The sequence below is a fragment of the Melospiza melodia genome, chromosome W (genome assembly GCF_035770615.1).
Source record: "Melospiza melodia melodia isolate bMelMel2 chromosome W, bMelMel2.pri, whole genome shotgun sequence".
Taxonomy (NCBI): domain Eukaryota; kingdom Metazoa; phylum Chordata; class Aves; order Passeriformes; family Passerellidae; genus Melospiza; species Melospiza melodia.
The window spans coordinates 15,676,060-15,693,146 of NC_086225.1; the positions used below are offsets into that span (position 1 = coordinate 15,676,060).

The 17,087-nt window shown below is 43.6% G+C and overlaps 1 protein-coding gene across 1 annotated transcript in view; it reads right to left on the minus strand.

The window, feature by feature from the left end:
- LOC134431521 (uncharacterized) overlaps positions 1-13,588 on the minus strand; it is a 99,983-nt gene extending 86,395 nt beyond the window's left edge. The window contains exons 1-2 of the mRNA XM_063179520.1: positions 13,476-13,588; positions 6,517-7,627 (exon numbers count right to left, since the gene is read on the minus strand). Coding sequence (XP_063035590.1) covers positions 6,517-7,472 — 956 coding nt within the window. The 5' untranslated portion in view covers positions 7,473-7,627; positions 13,476-13,588. The remainder of the gene's footprint in view (positions 1-6,516; positions 7,628-13,475) is intronic.
- Positions 13,589-17,087: the final 3,499 nt, after the last annotated feature.

Sequence of the window (17,087 nt, forward strand, 5' to 3'; positions counted from 1 at the left end):
CTCCGTTCCCACTTGCATATCTCTGCCTGGGTGTTGCTTTGGGATCCTCTTGTTAAAAATGATCAAATCAGTAGCCAAATTTATAGAAAAATTTAGCAAAGATTTATTAGATCGGTAACAAAAATTAGAATTTTGAAAAACCACCACAACCAAGAATGCGTCTGCCCCGGACACAGGCGCTGGGTGAACTAGGGTCCACGGACAAAGTGGCAGCGTTTCCCCAGGAGTTCACCCTGAGTGCTTCCAGTGGCCAGCTTATATACAGTTTATTCTGCCTGGGGCAGGGATGACCACATAATTCTTTGTGTCCCTTTGCATGTAAAGTTGGATCCATAGATGTGTAGAAACAAAGAGAATGTCCAAAGCCTAGACAAATGTCTGAATGCCCAAGAGGAAGAGCCATTCATATGTAGTAAATGATGCCATCTCTTTAGTAGCAGAGATTTCATCAAATCCAGGTGCATGATCTCATGGGCTTCCTGAGATGTCCCATTGATCATCACCCAGGAAATTCCAGATGATATCTTCCAGGTGCTGGTGTCAGAGGAAATCCTCTCTGATGGCTCCAGCCTGTCTCCTACATCTGATAACAGGTCTGGTATAGTCCCAGAGCTTGTCCAGGAACGGGTTACAGTGTGAATACCTCTAGCCTCGACCAGGGCGATTGCAGACATCCTGGCTCAGGGATACCCTTATTCATATGATAACAGGGTTTGATTTTATCTCAACTCTGGGAATCAGTTATAATGTGAATAGGACTCTGTTCCTGGACAGAATGGTTTCACAAGCATGGGTTTAAACTTTACTAATATTTTATACACACATATACCTATTTCTATAGCATGAATTATCTCTACTACATATAGCACTCTGGTTTGTGAAGTCATGAAATAAATTTACTCTTTGCATTTCAGACGTGTTTTTGTGTTTGTTCCAGCTATATGCCTGTGTCAATTCACACTCTGCCCATGGCAGGGGGGTTTGAACTAGATGAACTTTACTGTCCCTTCCAACACAAACCATTCTAGGATTTTATGATTCTATGTACAAATACAATTCACTTTGTTGTTTAAGTTTTTTAACTCATTGCCCTGACATAATTGCGTCTAGTGGATGAAATAAACAGGGTATGAGACTTCTTCTCCTTTTAATGCCTTTATTAAAAGTGATCAGCTAAGGATTGGGCAGCTCGGATGGGTCTGCAGCTTCCCGTCTTTTCTCCCAAGGCGACGAGGAGGAGGAGGATATTGGCAGCTTTGTCCACTAGGGGCAGAGCTGAGGGTCCGGTCCTCGTGGGAGCTTTTAGGGTGTGGTGACCCCTTCTGATGTTACTATTTGCCGCCTCCCTCTGTCCGGTCCCTGCGTCGGGACGACTCCCGTGCTCAGGGTGAGAGGGACTACGGGGGTCTTCCGCATCTCTGCAGGCTCAGCACTCCGTTCCTGACGTCCAGACATCACTCCAATCTCTCAACTCTTAGGTGGCTAGTTGTTTTGGGGTTTTTTTTAGCAAGCTAGAAGCAGTAGCTTCTCATGGCATGCTGGTCCTTGGAGTTATTTTGCATATCCCCCCCCCCAAGTCTCTTCTCCTCACTGTTCGGGAGGTCCCCACCCTTCACTGTCTCAGAGAAGGGCCATTAACTCGGCCCCAGCCAGGGCTTTTACTGATACAAAAACAACTATTAACAACAACGACCCGTAATTACCATAACACAAGCAGCACCCCAGCAGCAACCGTGGTCGTGGTAACCTTTTTCTCACAAAAAAATTAGCAGAATTTTTTTTCATAACAGTGGAGCCATTATTTGCATTTCTCTCTAATTGTTACCAGAGGACATAAAACTGCAGCTAGTTTAAAACAAACCAACCTGAGACAGTACTTGAAAACCTGAGAGCTGGAGGTAACACTAGGATTTGAATTGCACAATTTAGATACAGATACCACTTATTAGCTCTGGTGAATCAACCTACCACAACACCCTATCTCCTTTTCTTCTGCCAGAGAAAGCAAAAGTCAGATTTAGTGGTCAGGATGAGGGTATAAACGAGACAGACCAAGAACTCTGTAGACTGTCTGCACTGTCAATCATGATTTGATAAAAAACCCACAAGAAATCCAAAGAACAGATGCAGCACTGAACTTGTTTGTTTTTTGGGGTTTTTTTTTGCAGTTAATGATTAGGTAGATAGCATCACAGACAGCCAGCAGCACCTGGCACTGCTCCAGGCAACACAGTGGCATTTGAGCAAGACTTGAGTCATACATTAATCAAAACATCCTCTTCCCTTCACAAATGAACCACCAGAGCTGCTTTCACGCTTCAGTGTCATGTCAGGGAATGATCTCCACTCAGATAATGCAATCAAGAGCAGATAGAGCTGCTTCAAGAATGATGGAATGAAGCTGTCTTTGCTTCTTCACTGATCTAGATGCTTTACTGGATGAAAAACTGACCTCATCAAAGAAATGGGGCAGTCACTGGAAAAGAAAGAAAGCAAAGAACTGGATTTACATAAAATTTATTATAAACAAAAATCTGCCAATTTTTTTTGTGAAAAAAAAAGGGTTGCAAAACCAGTCAAACAAGTTGCTGCTAAACTGAAGTTCTACCTGTTTGTTATTGTAATCACTGGTCATTGTAGCTAATTGCTCCTTTTGTATCGGTAAAGCCTGCCTGAGGCTAAGTTGTACTTCTCCCCAGACAGTGAGGGGAGGGGAGGGGACGTGGGAGGGGGGCATCAGAAGATGCAAAATAACTTCGGGAACAGCATGCCATGGGAAGGAACCCTGCCAAACTTACTGAAAAGACCCCAAAAACAACTAACCAATACAGAATTAAGAAATTAGAGTGATGTCTGGACGTGAGTAACAGAGTGCTGAGCCTGCAGAGATGCTGAAAACCTTTGTTGCCCCTCGCCCTAAGCCAGAAGACTTCGGCTGAAGGCAAAAACCTGGCTGGGGTCACTGGAGAGTTGCAAAAGACGGGGTTACACACACTGCTCTCGTGAGGACAGCACCCCTGGCTCTGCCCCTAGTGGACAAAGCTGCACATATCCTCTGCCTCCGAGTCACCGAGCTCCCCAATCTTGAGCTGATCACTTTCAATAAAGGCATTAAAAGGAGAAAAAGTCTCCTGCCCTGTTTATATCAAAACTGAAGAATTCTCTTTTCAAGTCCTCAGTTAGGAACATTGGTTTCTGAAACAGCAATCCAATGTGAGTCAGTATTTCCAAAACCAGATGACTGGTTGAGGAGAAAAGCACCATTTCCAAAGGAGTCAACCCATTTGAGAGTCAAATTCACATTAACTTTTCATCAATCTAAAGCTTCAAATTATTTCTGAAAATGGGATTTGGGTGCATTTGAAAAGCTTATCTTGTTTGGTAACCTAATGACATGCTGGCAAATTATGTGCCTTGTTATAGATTGAGCCGACAATTTGCCAAGTAAAATCAATTGAGAATTTATTGATTACAGCAGGCAAGGCAATAAGCAAATCAGCGCTGGGCGACAGGGGAGTCTCCGCTCCGCCACTGCTGCGCTCTTCTGATATTTCGTGGAGTTTTTATACAGTCCTGCTTCCAGATTGACGTGGTAGTACTCTGGGTATTCTTCTCTTGTTTCTAGGTGGTCGTAGTCCACCTCCCGGAGGTCTGAAGATGAAGGCCGGTATTTTCCTTATTTGATAAGTTTATCTGATTCCTGGAATTTTAAGCTGAGTTCCTGGAATCTTAAGTTTACTGAGTGGATAAGCTAATACTGTGCTATCAATCATAGCAAGCCCACCATCCAGATAAACAAATGTTGTGAAACCCATTGTCTTTGGTTTCACCTTCCTTATCCTTTTAAGTCTGGAAATTTCTTCGGCAAACAAATGGAAGTGGTGCAACAGTCTTACTGGAATAACTCTGTCAGATTTGATGAACAAACTTAAAGTTTTAACCCATTACAATTCCCCCCTTTTTCTTTTTAACCATTTTGTTCATCAAATCGTTTCTGTTTGTTTATTTCTGTTTATTAAATCTTTGCAATTCTCGTCTAGCAAGTTCCAACGTTTCGTCTTCTGAGTCTTGCTCGTACTTAGCCCTAATGAGCATAAGATGTGCAGCTTCCAAGCATCCTCTTACTATAGCAATCAACTTATTGAATATATATGGCCCAAATGTAAGCCCAAGCACTAGTAAAATTAAGGGCCCTGCAATGGTAGACAGTAGCATGGTTAACCAGGGAGAGTGGCTGAACCATGACTCGTACCAACTCTGGTGTGCTTCCCTTTCTTTCTTTCTTTGTTCCAACCGTTTTCTTAGTTCTGCCATGGTATCGATAACAACTCCGGTATGATCAGCGTAAGCACAGCATTCTTCCTTAAGCGCTACACATAGTCCACCCTGCTGTAAGAACAGCAGATCTAATCCTCTTCTATTTTGTAACACCACCTCTGATAAGGACCTACGGACTTTACTAATCCATCAATAGCTTGTTTGATTCTGCTTAAGTCCTCGTCGTGATGCCGAATTTTGCCCCAAAAGGCAAGAATAACTGCTTAAGAGACTCAGTCTAAGTCAGATAAGCAGGAGGTATTTTATTACGATGCGTCGGAGAAATCACAAAATGGATTTCTAAATTATGTACAGCAAAAGCGGGTTTTTATACAATTTTAAACAAGGATTACATCATTTATTACATGCATATTCATAGGTAGGTGGAGTCTTCTGGGAATTCTTGGTCTTCCTTAGTTAAATTTTAAGCTTTTCCTAATTTGGGCTTCTTCCTGTTATCTTTGGCATGTTTTTCCATGGCTTGGCTGAAGTTGCTGTTGTACTTGGCTTGATCCTAGCGGCTTGGCAGGTCACTTTAACTTATTGGCTTCCACTTCTGTTTCTTCAAATACTCTAATTCCCAAGTTTCTTCTGTGAGTGTATTTTAGATTACCTTATCCAAATATTGTGAGTGTATTTTACATTGCCTTATCTAAATATCTGATCAAAGTTCTTCCTGAAAGTGTATTTTAGGTTATTTATTAACTGCTGCGATTCCCTTGATATATTTTTGAGTGTCTTTTAATTCTTTTATTTTTCAGAAGCTATTAGCCATTATAGTAAATGGCTTCATTTCCCCCCTTTTCTTATAACTTACGAATTCTTTCGTCAAATTCTAACCCTGTAGGGCTCTGATATGCTCGTACCATAGCCCAGATCATTTGGGTTCTTTTCATTATGATTCTCAGTCTCCACCACATACAAATACTTGTGAGAGTTAATAGTAACAGAACTATGATTATTATTAGCGTTGGGTGCACCAGATAGTTAAAGACTTGTGTAGCTGTTGGGGAGTATCCTACAAAGATATCCCACCAATGATGCTGGCCTACTTGTTCTACTTTAGTCAGGACATTCTTTATTTTTTCTGAATTATGTTCTACCTGCCATACCATTCGTTTGGTTGTTTGATTTACCTTTTGTATCAATTCCTTTACTTTAGGATGTGTGAGCATGGCTTTAAGAACTTCGACGTCCATCCCTATTTGTAATTTCGGTATCTCTTGATATAGGTCGAAATCTGCGTTAATTAGCTGTTGAGTAGTTATTGGGACAGTATAATGAAAATCACAACCTACTATCTTGGTGAAGTTGCATACACAGAAGTTAGTCTTGTTAGTCTCTTCTTGGCAATTATCTATAGTGACGTTGTCACAAGCTGTCCTCACGCAAGCACACCCATTCCCTATATAGTAAACTTGTGATTGTGTTCTATTATGCGGAAGCATTTCAAAGGTACATACACTATTTTCGGCATCTAAGCATAGATCTTCTGCTTCTACTACAGCGTTTTCACAGACATAGCCTAATTGTCCTCTAGGAATACATGCTTCTGTGCTAACCGATTGCCACCTATTTTTGGTATTATCATAACTAGCCCAGACATTATGGTCTATTGGCTTGACAATAACATCTTGATGTATTGTCCCTAGAGTGAGGATAGGAAAGATAGCTCTTTCCTCTGCTGCACTAATGGTGAGGACATAGGCTTCAATGTGTTCCTGTTGAGGCTCATAAGTGAAATTTACTAATTGCCACCAGGCTTGGTGGTCCTTCTCAAATTGTGTAGTATGATTGTCCTTTAATATTGTTTCTCTTATTTCTTGAGGTAATATACCTGACGTTCCTTCTCTCATTATTCCTGCCGCTACTGATTGTACCCATTGTTGTGTCTGAGGGCACTGGATAGCTAGTGCAATTTCTTTGCTAAGTTCCCCTGTATAGTTAGCGAACTTCAAAAAATCCTCTTCAGTGTGGTTTGCTACTATGGTTAGCAATTTTACTACTAGCGATTGTGTTTCTGCTAATGTAAGCATGGATGAACTGAGGGGCATTTTTAGTTTTCCTAAGTTCGACGTGACGGTACTTAATTTATTCACTAATACTTCTTGATCTATCGTGTTTAATATACCAAATCCAGTGCCAATCCACCCACTTAAATCTCTTTGTGCTCTTCTACGATGAGACCTTGTTGCTAACCATGCATTCCATCCCTTAAGGCTTTGCTGTATAAACGGTTGGCAATCCTTCTGCAAATACGTAATATCGGTGTGGAAGTTCATCTGCACCTTTTTCAGGGAATAAGTGGGGTCTAACAATAATTTTTGTTCATTAGATTTTCTTATCACCTGAGGCCCTATCAAGGTTAGGTTATGTACTACTTTACATACCACCGGTGGAGTGGTTTCTTGGGGCAAGTCTAGATCTGGATACAATGGAATCACGTCTTCCGGTAATGCTACCTTATATGCGACAGCACGCTTAGGGAAGCCAAAACCCATTTCCAGGGCTTTCAGCTCCCTTTCACATGTGAACGTCATCGACTGATCCAATCTAAATGCCATCTCACACTGTGCTTTCCCTTCCTCAGGACCATTAGATGCTACAATCTTTCCCGCAGAGAAGAGAAGAGGGTGTAAGTCAAGGGTTATGTTTTGAGGATGTAGTTCCCCAAGCGGATCTTCTCTATAAATTACTGAATTTCGGGGTTGTGATCCGGGTGGATCTTCCCTGAAGTCACTCCACTGACATGAAATTGGGCCCTTCTGCTGAATCCAGACAGTGGGTTTCCCCATTTTCAGTGGACTAAAGGTGATTAGGTTGTGTTCAGAGGCTGCCATCAAGGGTTGAATTGTTAATACTAGCCGCCTAGTTTTTCCTTCTACTGGGTCAAGCTCTCGACACCCAATTTGGATTTGGTCTCCCTCGTACGCTACCATGGAGGGCTGATCCCATACTTTACTCGCGTATGGCTGATTGTTACGTAAGGCATAAACCTCAAAGTAGGGCCCCTTCGGTCCCGTTTCCAACTCCGGGTGGATACACTGGTGTGCATTAGACCATGGGTCTATTGAGACAGAGCCTTGGGGAAGAACTATACTTATCATTAGTCCAATGATCAGGGTTGTAAAGATCTGAGGTGGAGTCAGGATCATGATGTCTGCTCCTCTTGTTTATTCTCCGGAGCTTTCTTGACTCGTGAGTAATGGATCCACGTAGGTCGCTCCTTGATCCGAACCGCGGTGAAGGTAGTCAGCAACACTTGGAAAGGTCCCTCCCACTTTTCTTGTAGGGGTTTTCCTAAAAGATTCTTAACATACACCCAATCACCGGGATTAAACGGATGCAACTTACAATCAGGTTGTTTAGGTTGGTGCCCTATCACCACAGTAGCATTCTTATCGAACTGTTTCCCCACCGTAATTACATAATCATAAATGTACTGATTACCGATTTGGTCTATAGCGTCCCCATTTACAACTTGCATAGCATAAGGTCTACCATACAAAATTTCAAATGGGCTTAACTTTTCTTTTGATCTTGGTTTGACTCTCAGCCTAAGCAGAGCAATAGGCAAAGCCTGATACCACTGCAAATTAGTCTCCTGGCATATTTTGGCAATTTGCTGTTTGATGAGATGATTCATCTTTTCCACTTGCCCACTGGCCTGTGGACAATAAGGTGTGTGTAGTTGCCATTTGATTTGTAATGCTTTGCTTATTGCTCTCACCACTTTTGCACAGAAATGTGTACCTCTATCCGAAGAAATGCTTTTCGGTACCCCAAACCGTGGAATAATTTCATTCAACAGTACTTTAGTCACCTCTCTTTCCTTATTTGTCCTACAAGGGAATGCTTCAGGCCACCCAGAAAATGTATCAGTTAATACCAACAAATACCGAAACCCCCCTTTTCTTGGGAGTTCAGAAAAATCAATTTGCCATACTTCACCTGGGAATTTACCTCGATTTATGGCTCCTTGGTGTACCTTGGTTCCCGTGTTCGGGTTATTTTTCAGACACCGCTCGCACTGGGATGTAACGTGCTTTACAGTAGTAAATAATTTCGGTCCTGCTATCCTGGCTCGCAAATGTTGATAAAGCGGATCTAGACCCCAATGGGCCTTTTCATGCTCCTTCTTCACAATCTGCCACATTAGGTTCCCTGGTATTATCAACTGTCCTGTCTCTAATTGTCCCCATCCACTGTCTAACAGTTTACCTTTATTCCTTTGAATCCATCTATGATCTGATTCCTGATAATCTGGCTGGATATTGGTATCCAGCTCTCCTGGTATTAGGGCCACTATTTCTACTTCCCTAGTTCTTGTGGCAGCCAATTTAGCTTCTGTATCTGCCTTCCTGTTCCCTATTTCTGGAATAGTGTTACCTTTCAGATGTCCTTTACAATGCATTATGGCCACTTGTGCTGGGAGTTGGACCGCCTCTAGCAATCGCAGAATCTCTTCTGCATGTTTGACTGTTTTTCCTTGTGTAGTCAATAGTCCTCTTTCTTTCCAGATGGCCCCATGAGCATGTACAATGGAGAAGGCATATTTAGAGTCTGTCCATATATTAATTTGCATGTTTTCTGCCAATTCCAGGGCTCGAGTCAGAGCTATCAGCTCTGCCTTTTGGGCTGAAGTCCCTGCAGGCAAGGGGTTTGACTCAATTACCCTTTCTGTAGTAGTGACTGCATAGCCAGCCATTCTTACTCCTTGCTTCACGAAGCTGCTGCGATCTGAGAACCAGTTGTCCGCATCTTCGAGCGGCTCTTCTTTGAGATCTGGGCGACTGGAGTAGACGGCTTCAATTGTTTCCAGGCAGTCGTGTTCGATGGGTTCTGCTGGGGCTCTCCCTTCTAGAAATGAAGCTGGGTTCACAATGTTAGTTACCTGGATGGTTACGTCATCTGATTCAGCCAAGATGGCCTGGTATTTTAGGAATCTGGAAGGCGACAACCAATGGTTGCCTTTCTGTTCCAGCACGGCCGATACAGTGTGAGATACTAGCAGTCATCTTTTGGCCCAGCGTGAGCTTTCTGGCCTCTTCTATGTTAATTATCACTGCAGCCACTGCCCTCAGACAGCCTGGCCATCCTTTACTTACTTCATCCAATCGCTTGGAGAAGTAGGCCACAGCTGCCTTGTGTGTTCCCAACTGCTGTGCTAGGACTCCTAGGGCCATCCCTTGTCGTTCATGGGAGAACAGCCAGAATGGTTTTGATACATCTGGGAGACCTAAGGCCGGTGCTCTCATTAGCTCCAGCTTCAACTTCTTGAAGGCCCCTTCTGCCTCGGGAGTCCAAACTAGAACGTCCTTAGTTTCTTTCAACAGATCGTACAGTGGTTTAGCGAGTATCCCGTACTGGTAGATCCATAGCCGACACCAACCTGTCATTCCCAGAAAGGCGTGCAGATCTCTCACTGTCTCTGGTTTAGGCATCTGACAGATGGCCTCTTTTCTAGCTGCTCCCAGGGATCGCTGTCCTCTGGAGACTTCGTATCCCAGGTACACCACTTCTTTTTGTACCAGCTGTGCTTTCTGTTGAGAGACTCGATATCCACTTAAACCCAGGAAGTTTAACAAGGAAATAGTCCATTCAATGCATTCTTCCTCTGTCACTGTTGCTATTAGGAGGTCGTCTACGTATTGCAGAAGGGTGCCATCTCCCAGCGGCCTTTCCCACTGTTCTAATTCTTTGGCTAACTGATTCCCAAAAATCGTAGGAGAATTGGTCCATCCTTGGGGCAATACCATCCAGGTAAGTTGGGTCTTTCTTCCTTTATCTACAGATTCCCATTCAAAGGCAAAAATCCTTTGACTCTCGGGAGCTAAGGGAAGGCAGAAGAATGCATCTTTCAAGTATAATACAGTGAACCAGGCCAAATTATCCTTAAGTTTAGTTAAGAGCGTGTATGGATTAGCAACTAACGGATGTAGTGTCTTGGTTATTTCGTTTACTGCTCTCAGATCCTGAACTAGCCTATAAGCTCCATTAGGTTTCTTTACTGGCAGGATTGGTGTATTAAAATCCGATTCACATTCTACCAATAACCCCAGTTCCAGAAACCTTTTGATTATGGGCTCAATCCCCTTCCTGTCTTCTATTCTCAAAGGGTATTGTTTTCTTACCACTGGTCTTGCCCCGTTTTTAAGTTCTACAACAATCGGTGCTGCTTGTTTTGATTTTCCCGGTATATCAGTAGCCCATACTAATGGGTATGCCTCGCTCAGGATTCGCTCAAAATTGTGATTCTCAGGTTTAGGTTCCACACAACTGATTGTTAGGCTTAGGGCTGTAATCAGTTGTTCTTCTTTTACTTGAAATTCCAATCTGTCCTTATTGAACTTTATTATGGCTCCCAAGTTCTCCAGTAAGTCTCTCCCTAGTAGAGGCTTTGGTGAATTTGGTAAGTACAGAAACTGGTGAATTCCCATTTGTTTCCCAATTTTGTATTTGATAGGTTTCAAAAAGTAAGCTTTTTCTGGTTGGCCTGTTGCTCCCACAACTTGTACAAATTCATCACTTTTAGGCACCAGTTCTTGATTTAAAACCGAAAAAGTTGCTCCCGTATCAATCAAAAAGTCCAATTCCTTTTTACCTTCCCCTAGCTCCATTTTAACCAGTGGGTCTGCTAGGGTACGGCCCACCGGTCCCCCTCATTCACTTTCTTGCTGTGTGGTGGTAGTAGTGGCCATTAGCCTTCTCTTTAACTGGGGGCATTCTTGTTTCCAGTGTCCCGTCTGTAGGCAGTATGCACATTGATCTGGCCCTACTCTAGCTGGGTGGGGTTGGAACCTCCCTCCCCCTCTCACTGGGTAGCCTCTACCCCTACCCCTGGCTCCAGGTTCCGAGTAACCTGTCTTCTGAGCTGCTACTGCCACAGCCACTACTCGAGCTATCCTCCTGTCCTCCCTTTTCTTCTCCTCAACTTCTCTATTATTATATACCTTCCATGCCTCATTCAGCAAGGCCTCCAGGTTTTTATTTTCTGGATGTTCAAGCTTTTGCAATTTCTTCCTGATGTCTGGGTTACTCTGTCCCATCATTAATCCTAACAGGTGTTGTTTCCCTTCTTCCGTTGCTGGGTCCAGGGGTGTGTATTGTCTCATGGCTGCCCTAAGTCTATCCAAAAACTCTGACGGGGTCTCATCCTTTCCCTGCCTAATGTCATATAGCATCGACCAATTGATAGCCTTAGGGATCGCATTACGCAAGTCCATCGCTATCAGCTTTCTATACTGCACCAGTCGTCGATAGTGCTCTTCGTTGCCCGGGTCCCATTCTGGTTTACTGCTGGGGAAATTATCTTCTAGTCTCCCTGATAATACTTGAGCATGTAGTTTTCCTGTTTCCAATACGAGTTCCCTTTCTGTATCTGTCAATTCTGACAGCATCACCTCTATATCTTCCCAATCAATATCTAAATTCTTTGCCATTAATTCAAACCTCTTCGCTACTCCCTCTGGATTCCTCCTGAAGTTCCTTGCCTCATCCCTCCAATTGTTCAGATCACTCGTGGAGAACGGCACCTTTACCCTAGTCCTTTCTCCTACCATTGGCATAAGTTGTCGGAGAGGAGCTATTGTATGGTTCCCTTCTTCTTTTTGCTTTGCTTCCCTCCGTGCCACAGATCTGGTATAATACGAGTGACTGGTCCCTTCCCCGGGATCTTCCTCCTGTGCCTCAATGTCTTCCCTATTCTTTCTCTTCTCTTTTCTCTTTCCCTTTCCCTGTTCTTCATCTTCACCTTCTATTTCTGTTAATTCTTTTCCTACTACTCCCCTAGCGTGGTTTACACAGTCCAACCGCCTCTCGCTCTGCATCTGTCGCCTTTCTTCCCGCATCTGCCGGCGCCTATCCTGTTCCGGGCTACTGTCCTCATCTTCTGTTCCCCTTCCATCTCTCTTATCCTCTATCTGAATTACTATATTCAGCTTCTGTGAGTTGTTCTCTGCCTCCCTTTCACATGTCTCATTGTCATTCTTCTCACTATACTTCAGCTTAGAGACGTCGCCTCCTAGTGAGTTACTTTTATCCCCAGTCCTCGGTGTGCTGGTTTCTATTCTACAGGTACCTGATTTCCTAAAACCTCCATTCCTGGGTGTGCTACTATCCCCATATGAACTTAGTTCGGGCAGGCTGCGTGTCTCCCCTCGACTCTCTGCTCCATGTGGACTGCCTTCTTCCCTCTCAACTTCTAGTCTGGGTGGGCTGTCAGCATCCCTGTAGCTCCCCGACCCCTGTAGACTATCTGGTCCCTGTGGACTGCTTTCCCTCTTGTCAATTCCCGATTTTAATGGACTATCCTCCTCCCAAGTGTTGTCTAGTTTCTGAGGGCTGTGCCCAAACTTAGATTTCCACCATCGTTCCAGCTCCTTTAATGGGCTAGGATCCCCTTGTTCCTCCTTTGGCCTGGGAAGAGGCCCTTCCCGTCCTGGGGCGAATGGATGGTATTCCCACAGACTTATTTCACTCTCCTTTCCACTATCCCTTCTTGTTAATTTAAGACATTGTTGCTCAATGCTACATGCATCACAGCAATGTTCTTTAGGCTTTGAACCTTTCTTATCTTTTTCCAGGGCTAGTACTAGGGGGTCCTGAGGTGCTACGTTTACCCCGCACTCTTTTTGCCTCTTCGGTTTATTTCGTAGGGTAAAGAACATGTCAGCATACATTACTTCGTCCCATTTATTAAGTCGGCGGAGGAAAAGCATCAATTGCAAAATAGTGTTATAATTAGTTGTTCCCTCCGGCGGCCATTTCTCATAGTCATCTAACTTATACAACGGCCACCACTGTGTACAATATTTAAGGAGTGTCTTTTTACTTATGTTTCCCCCCGGGATCCCTCCCAAGTCCTTCCAGTGCTTTAGGATACATCCTAAGGGGGTTTTCATATTTACGTCCTTACTCTGTTGGCCTCCCATTGCTATTCCCTGTGTCTGTCTAACCAGATCAGTCTCTTTCTTGCATGTACTGTTACTAATTTATTTTAACACTTCATACACACAATCTCCAATCGCTTTGTCCTTTTCCAACCTGGCTTCTCGCAAAGAACAGGAAATGCGGAGTGGGACTCCCTCTCGCTTCGCAGCGATGCTGCGTCTCATTCACTCTCACTCATACCCACACCTTTATGAAATAGTTCCTACCTTATAGTCTATATCAGAACGGACTGTTTTACCAGGTTTGGTCACGAGAGGTCGCCTACAGACCGCGAGATACCGGTTTGCCAGACTCATGCAATCACAACTGTAGACAGTATAACAATTGCAGGGGGTGACAAATTTCTTCCCGGACGTCTATCAACTTATTCTCTTCTAAAAGATTACAGAAAGAGCGACAAGATGTTTCCTGTAAGATTTTGCAACAGACACATAGAATAGTCACGAAAAGATCACCGGCTGACAGACCCCTCAGAGAGCAATCCACAGTGTTATAACACAGTGCACAATGTTTAAAACAGTTCCCACACAGTAAAAACAGATCGAAGATACCAAGATAAACAAATACTCCCTCCAGCAGGACTTTAACCTGCGTTTTCTCTTTCTCTTTTTTTTTTTTTTTTTTTTTTTTTTTTTTTTTTTTTTCTTTCACAAAACCAATGCTGGGATTTTAACCCTAGCAAACCAATGCTAGGACTTCAACCCAGCTGGGATTCTTTACTGGGGCGTCCCCCAGCTTTCCCTTCGGGCGGTCACGTCTGACCCCCGTTTCCCAACAAAACGCTTTATTCCAAAACCAATAAAGAATTGAAATACCTCTTAATTGGAGCAAGAGATGCAGGGTACTCTTCGTCCACCGAAAGCACTGGTCCGGGGGGGAGTCTCTTCTGACAAAAATTAGTCAGGGGCGCCAGAGGGTCCCGACCCCGGACTCGGCCCTGGGAGGACCCCTCAAGGCCTGGATCTCCTGTCTGGTCCCATCTGGGTCGCCAGAAAATGATGCCGAATTTTGCCCCAAAAGGCAAGAATAACTGCTTAAGAGACTCAGTCTAAGTCAGATAAGCAGGAGGTATTTTATTACGACGCGTCGGAGAAATCACAAAATGGATTTCTAAATTATGTACAGCAAAAGCGGGTTTTTATACAATTTTAAACAAGGATTACATCATTTATTACATGCATATTCATAGGTAGGTGGAGTCTTCTGGGAATTCTTGGTCTTCCTTAGTTAAATTTTAAGCTTTTCCTAATTTGGGCTTCTTCCTGTTATCTTTGGCATGTTTTTCCATGGCTTGGCTGAAGTTGCTGTTGTACTTGGCTTGATCCTAGCAGCTTGGCAGGTCACTTTAACTTATTGGCTTCCACTTCTGTTTCTTCAAATACTCTAATTCCCAAGTTTCTTCTGTGAGTGTATTTTAGATTACCTTATCCAAATATTGTGAGTGTATTTTACATTGCCTTATCTAAATATCTGATCAAAGTTCTTCCTGAAAATGTATTTTAGGTTATTTATTAACTGCTGCGATTCCCTTGATATATTTTTGAGTGTCTTTTAATTCTTTTATTTTTCAGAAGCTATTAGCCATTATAATAAATGGCTTCAGTCGACTGAAATTCTAAGCTCCCTAAATTCTTTATGCTGAGTGATCAGTGAAGTCACCCCTGTTCCAGCCCCTACCCCCCCAACTGTGAGGAGGGCAGCTATTGTCAATGCCGTAAATGGTTCTCTTTTGACTAAGTAGTGTTCCCTTGTGGTGTGTTGGTCAATTACATAATCCATGGAATGATATATAATTCTAGGTATGATAGTCACTTGGATACAGTAGTCATTTGAGTGGTTGAACAATTTCAAAGATAAGCAGGGAGTTATTCCGATGCTCTGGCATACCCATTGTGTATTAGCAGCAGGCAGGAGCCATTCTGCAGGAGGTGTGCTGTCTTTTACTCGGATGATTTCCTCGCATAAGTGCTGCTTGTCTCTTGGTATAGCCCCTATACATCGCCCTTTCCCTGTTACCTGGGAGAGTGTTATTCCCTGAGAATTAGTATTTTCTTTGTCCCGTTTCCAATGACACTGACTAGGATTTGTCCCATTCACCCTTCTAGCTTTTGCAGTTACCCCAATTGCTTCATAGAAGGGAGGCTGGATATTATAACATAGCCAACGCCCCTCAGTTATGTTCGGGTTGGTCTTGTTTAGAATTCCAAAACTGGCCTGCATTACTTTCCACAAAGTGTTTTGCTCTGTTGTTTTATTCACTTGAGTGTTATCGATCTCTTCCCCAACTGTATTTAAGGGGTTGTTTTTGATTGGGTCTGAGGTTCGACCTACACTCACTTCTGGATTCAGTACCGGATTCGGTCCCACTGGTCTAGGATCCGATGGAGCTATTTTCTTTTTTATTAAGATGAGTTCTCCCCTATCTGTTCCTGGTTCCCACAATTGAATTCCCCATGTTTTCCCAATCAGCCATGCTGACTCTTCCGGCCGACTCACATTTAAATATAAATACTGGCACCAGTTCTCAGCCTCAGGACAGCATTCTCGTACTGCTCCAGAATGATCATATTTTGGAGGCGTACATCCTGGAGGCCCCTGGCCTACTTGCAAAAACTGATCATTTGCTATTCTAGCCCATGCCCAAGCAATTGTTTCGCAGCCCCAATATCCACAGAAATTGTACCCAGGATAATTACAGTAGCTTTTCCCAGGATTAGAGGCGGGACACATATAGAATGCTTTATATCTTCCGTCGAGATTCAAGGGATCCTGAGGTCTATCCCTTCCTCCCCAAAAGGTGACAAGTTCTGTTAGATAAACTTGGAAGGATGGTCCCCCCGGGGTAGTGATTGTTTTAATCACTTGCTGATCTTGCCACCTTATCAATGACCATTTAAAAGGTTGGTGTTCGGTTCCTTTTGCACCAACCCGCTCAGGCTGTAACAGACATAAGAGGAAAACCAGAACCTGCCAGAACAGACGGTAGGTGTCGCCTACGGATTGAAATATTTGCCAATTCATTCCCCGATTTAGTGACTGTACCCCTTTTCCTCTTAGGAGCTCATGTTCCCTCTGTTCCATGGTATTTCTTTTTGTTAGGTTAGAATCCATTCCTCCACAGGTACTTACCACTCTGCCTTGGTTCATCAACTCGGTTGCCTCGAGCTACGAGAGAGGTAAAGTCTTCTCAGCAGCAGGGGTATTTCTTCAGGAGGGTCTAACCTATCACCCTTATGCTGTTTCAGAGAAAGAGCTCATTTCCAAGGGGTACCAGGAATCGAATTCTAGGGGCACAATCTATGATTTTTGCCAAAACTTTACTCCCCCCTTTTTCTCTTATGGCTGATTCCACCGTCTATCCTGACAAGTTTTACATCGACACCATCAACAACCCTCCTATTGTTTCTGGAGTTTTACTTTTAATTCTCCTGGGGCACTGGTTACTTTCCAATCCGTAGTAGGCTTAGGCACTGGTCCTTTGATTCGGCTAGCATGCGTCCAGCCTCTCTCTGCTGACCTCACTGCTGTCTCTGTAGTGAGTAAAACAAGGTAAGGTCCTTCCCATTGTGGCGTTAATGAAGTCTCTTTCCATGATTTAATTAATATCCAATCACCCGGCTGGATCTGGTGCAACCAGAGTTCCAGTGGTGGTCTTTGGGCTATCATGCCCTTTTTCCACAGTTCTTCCCTATATCGTATTAGGGTGGTCAAGTATGTGTTAATCTGCTGGTCCCTGAGGCTGGGGTGGTCTTGGGGTGTATTTAAGTTGTAAGGCATCCCGTACAGCATTTCGAAGGGGGAAACCCTCACATCAGCCC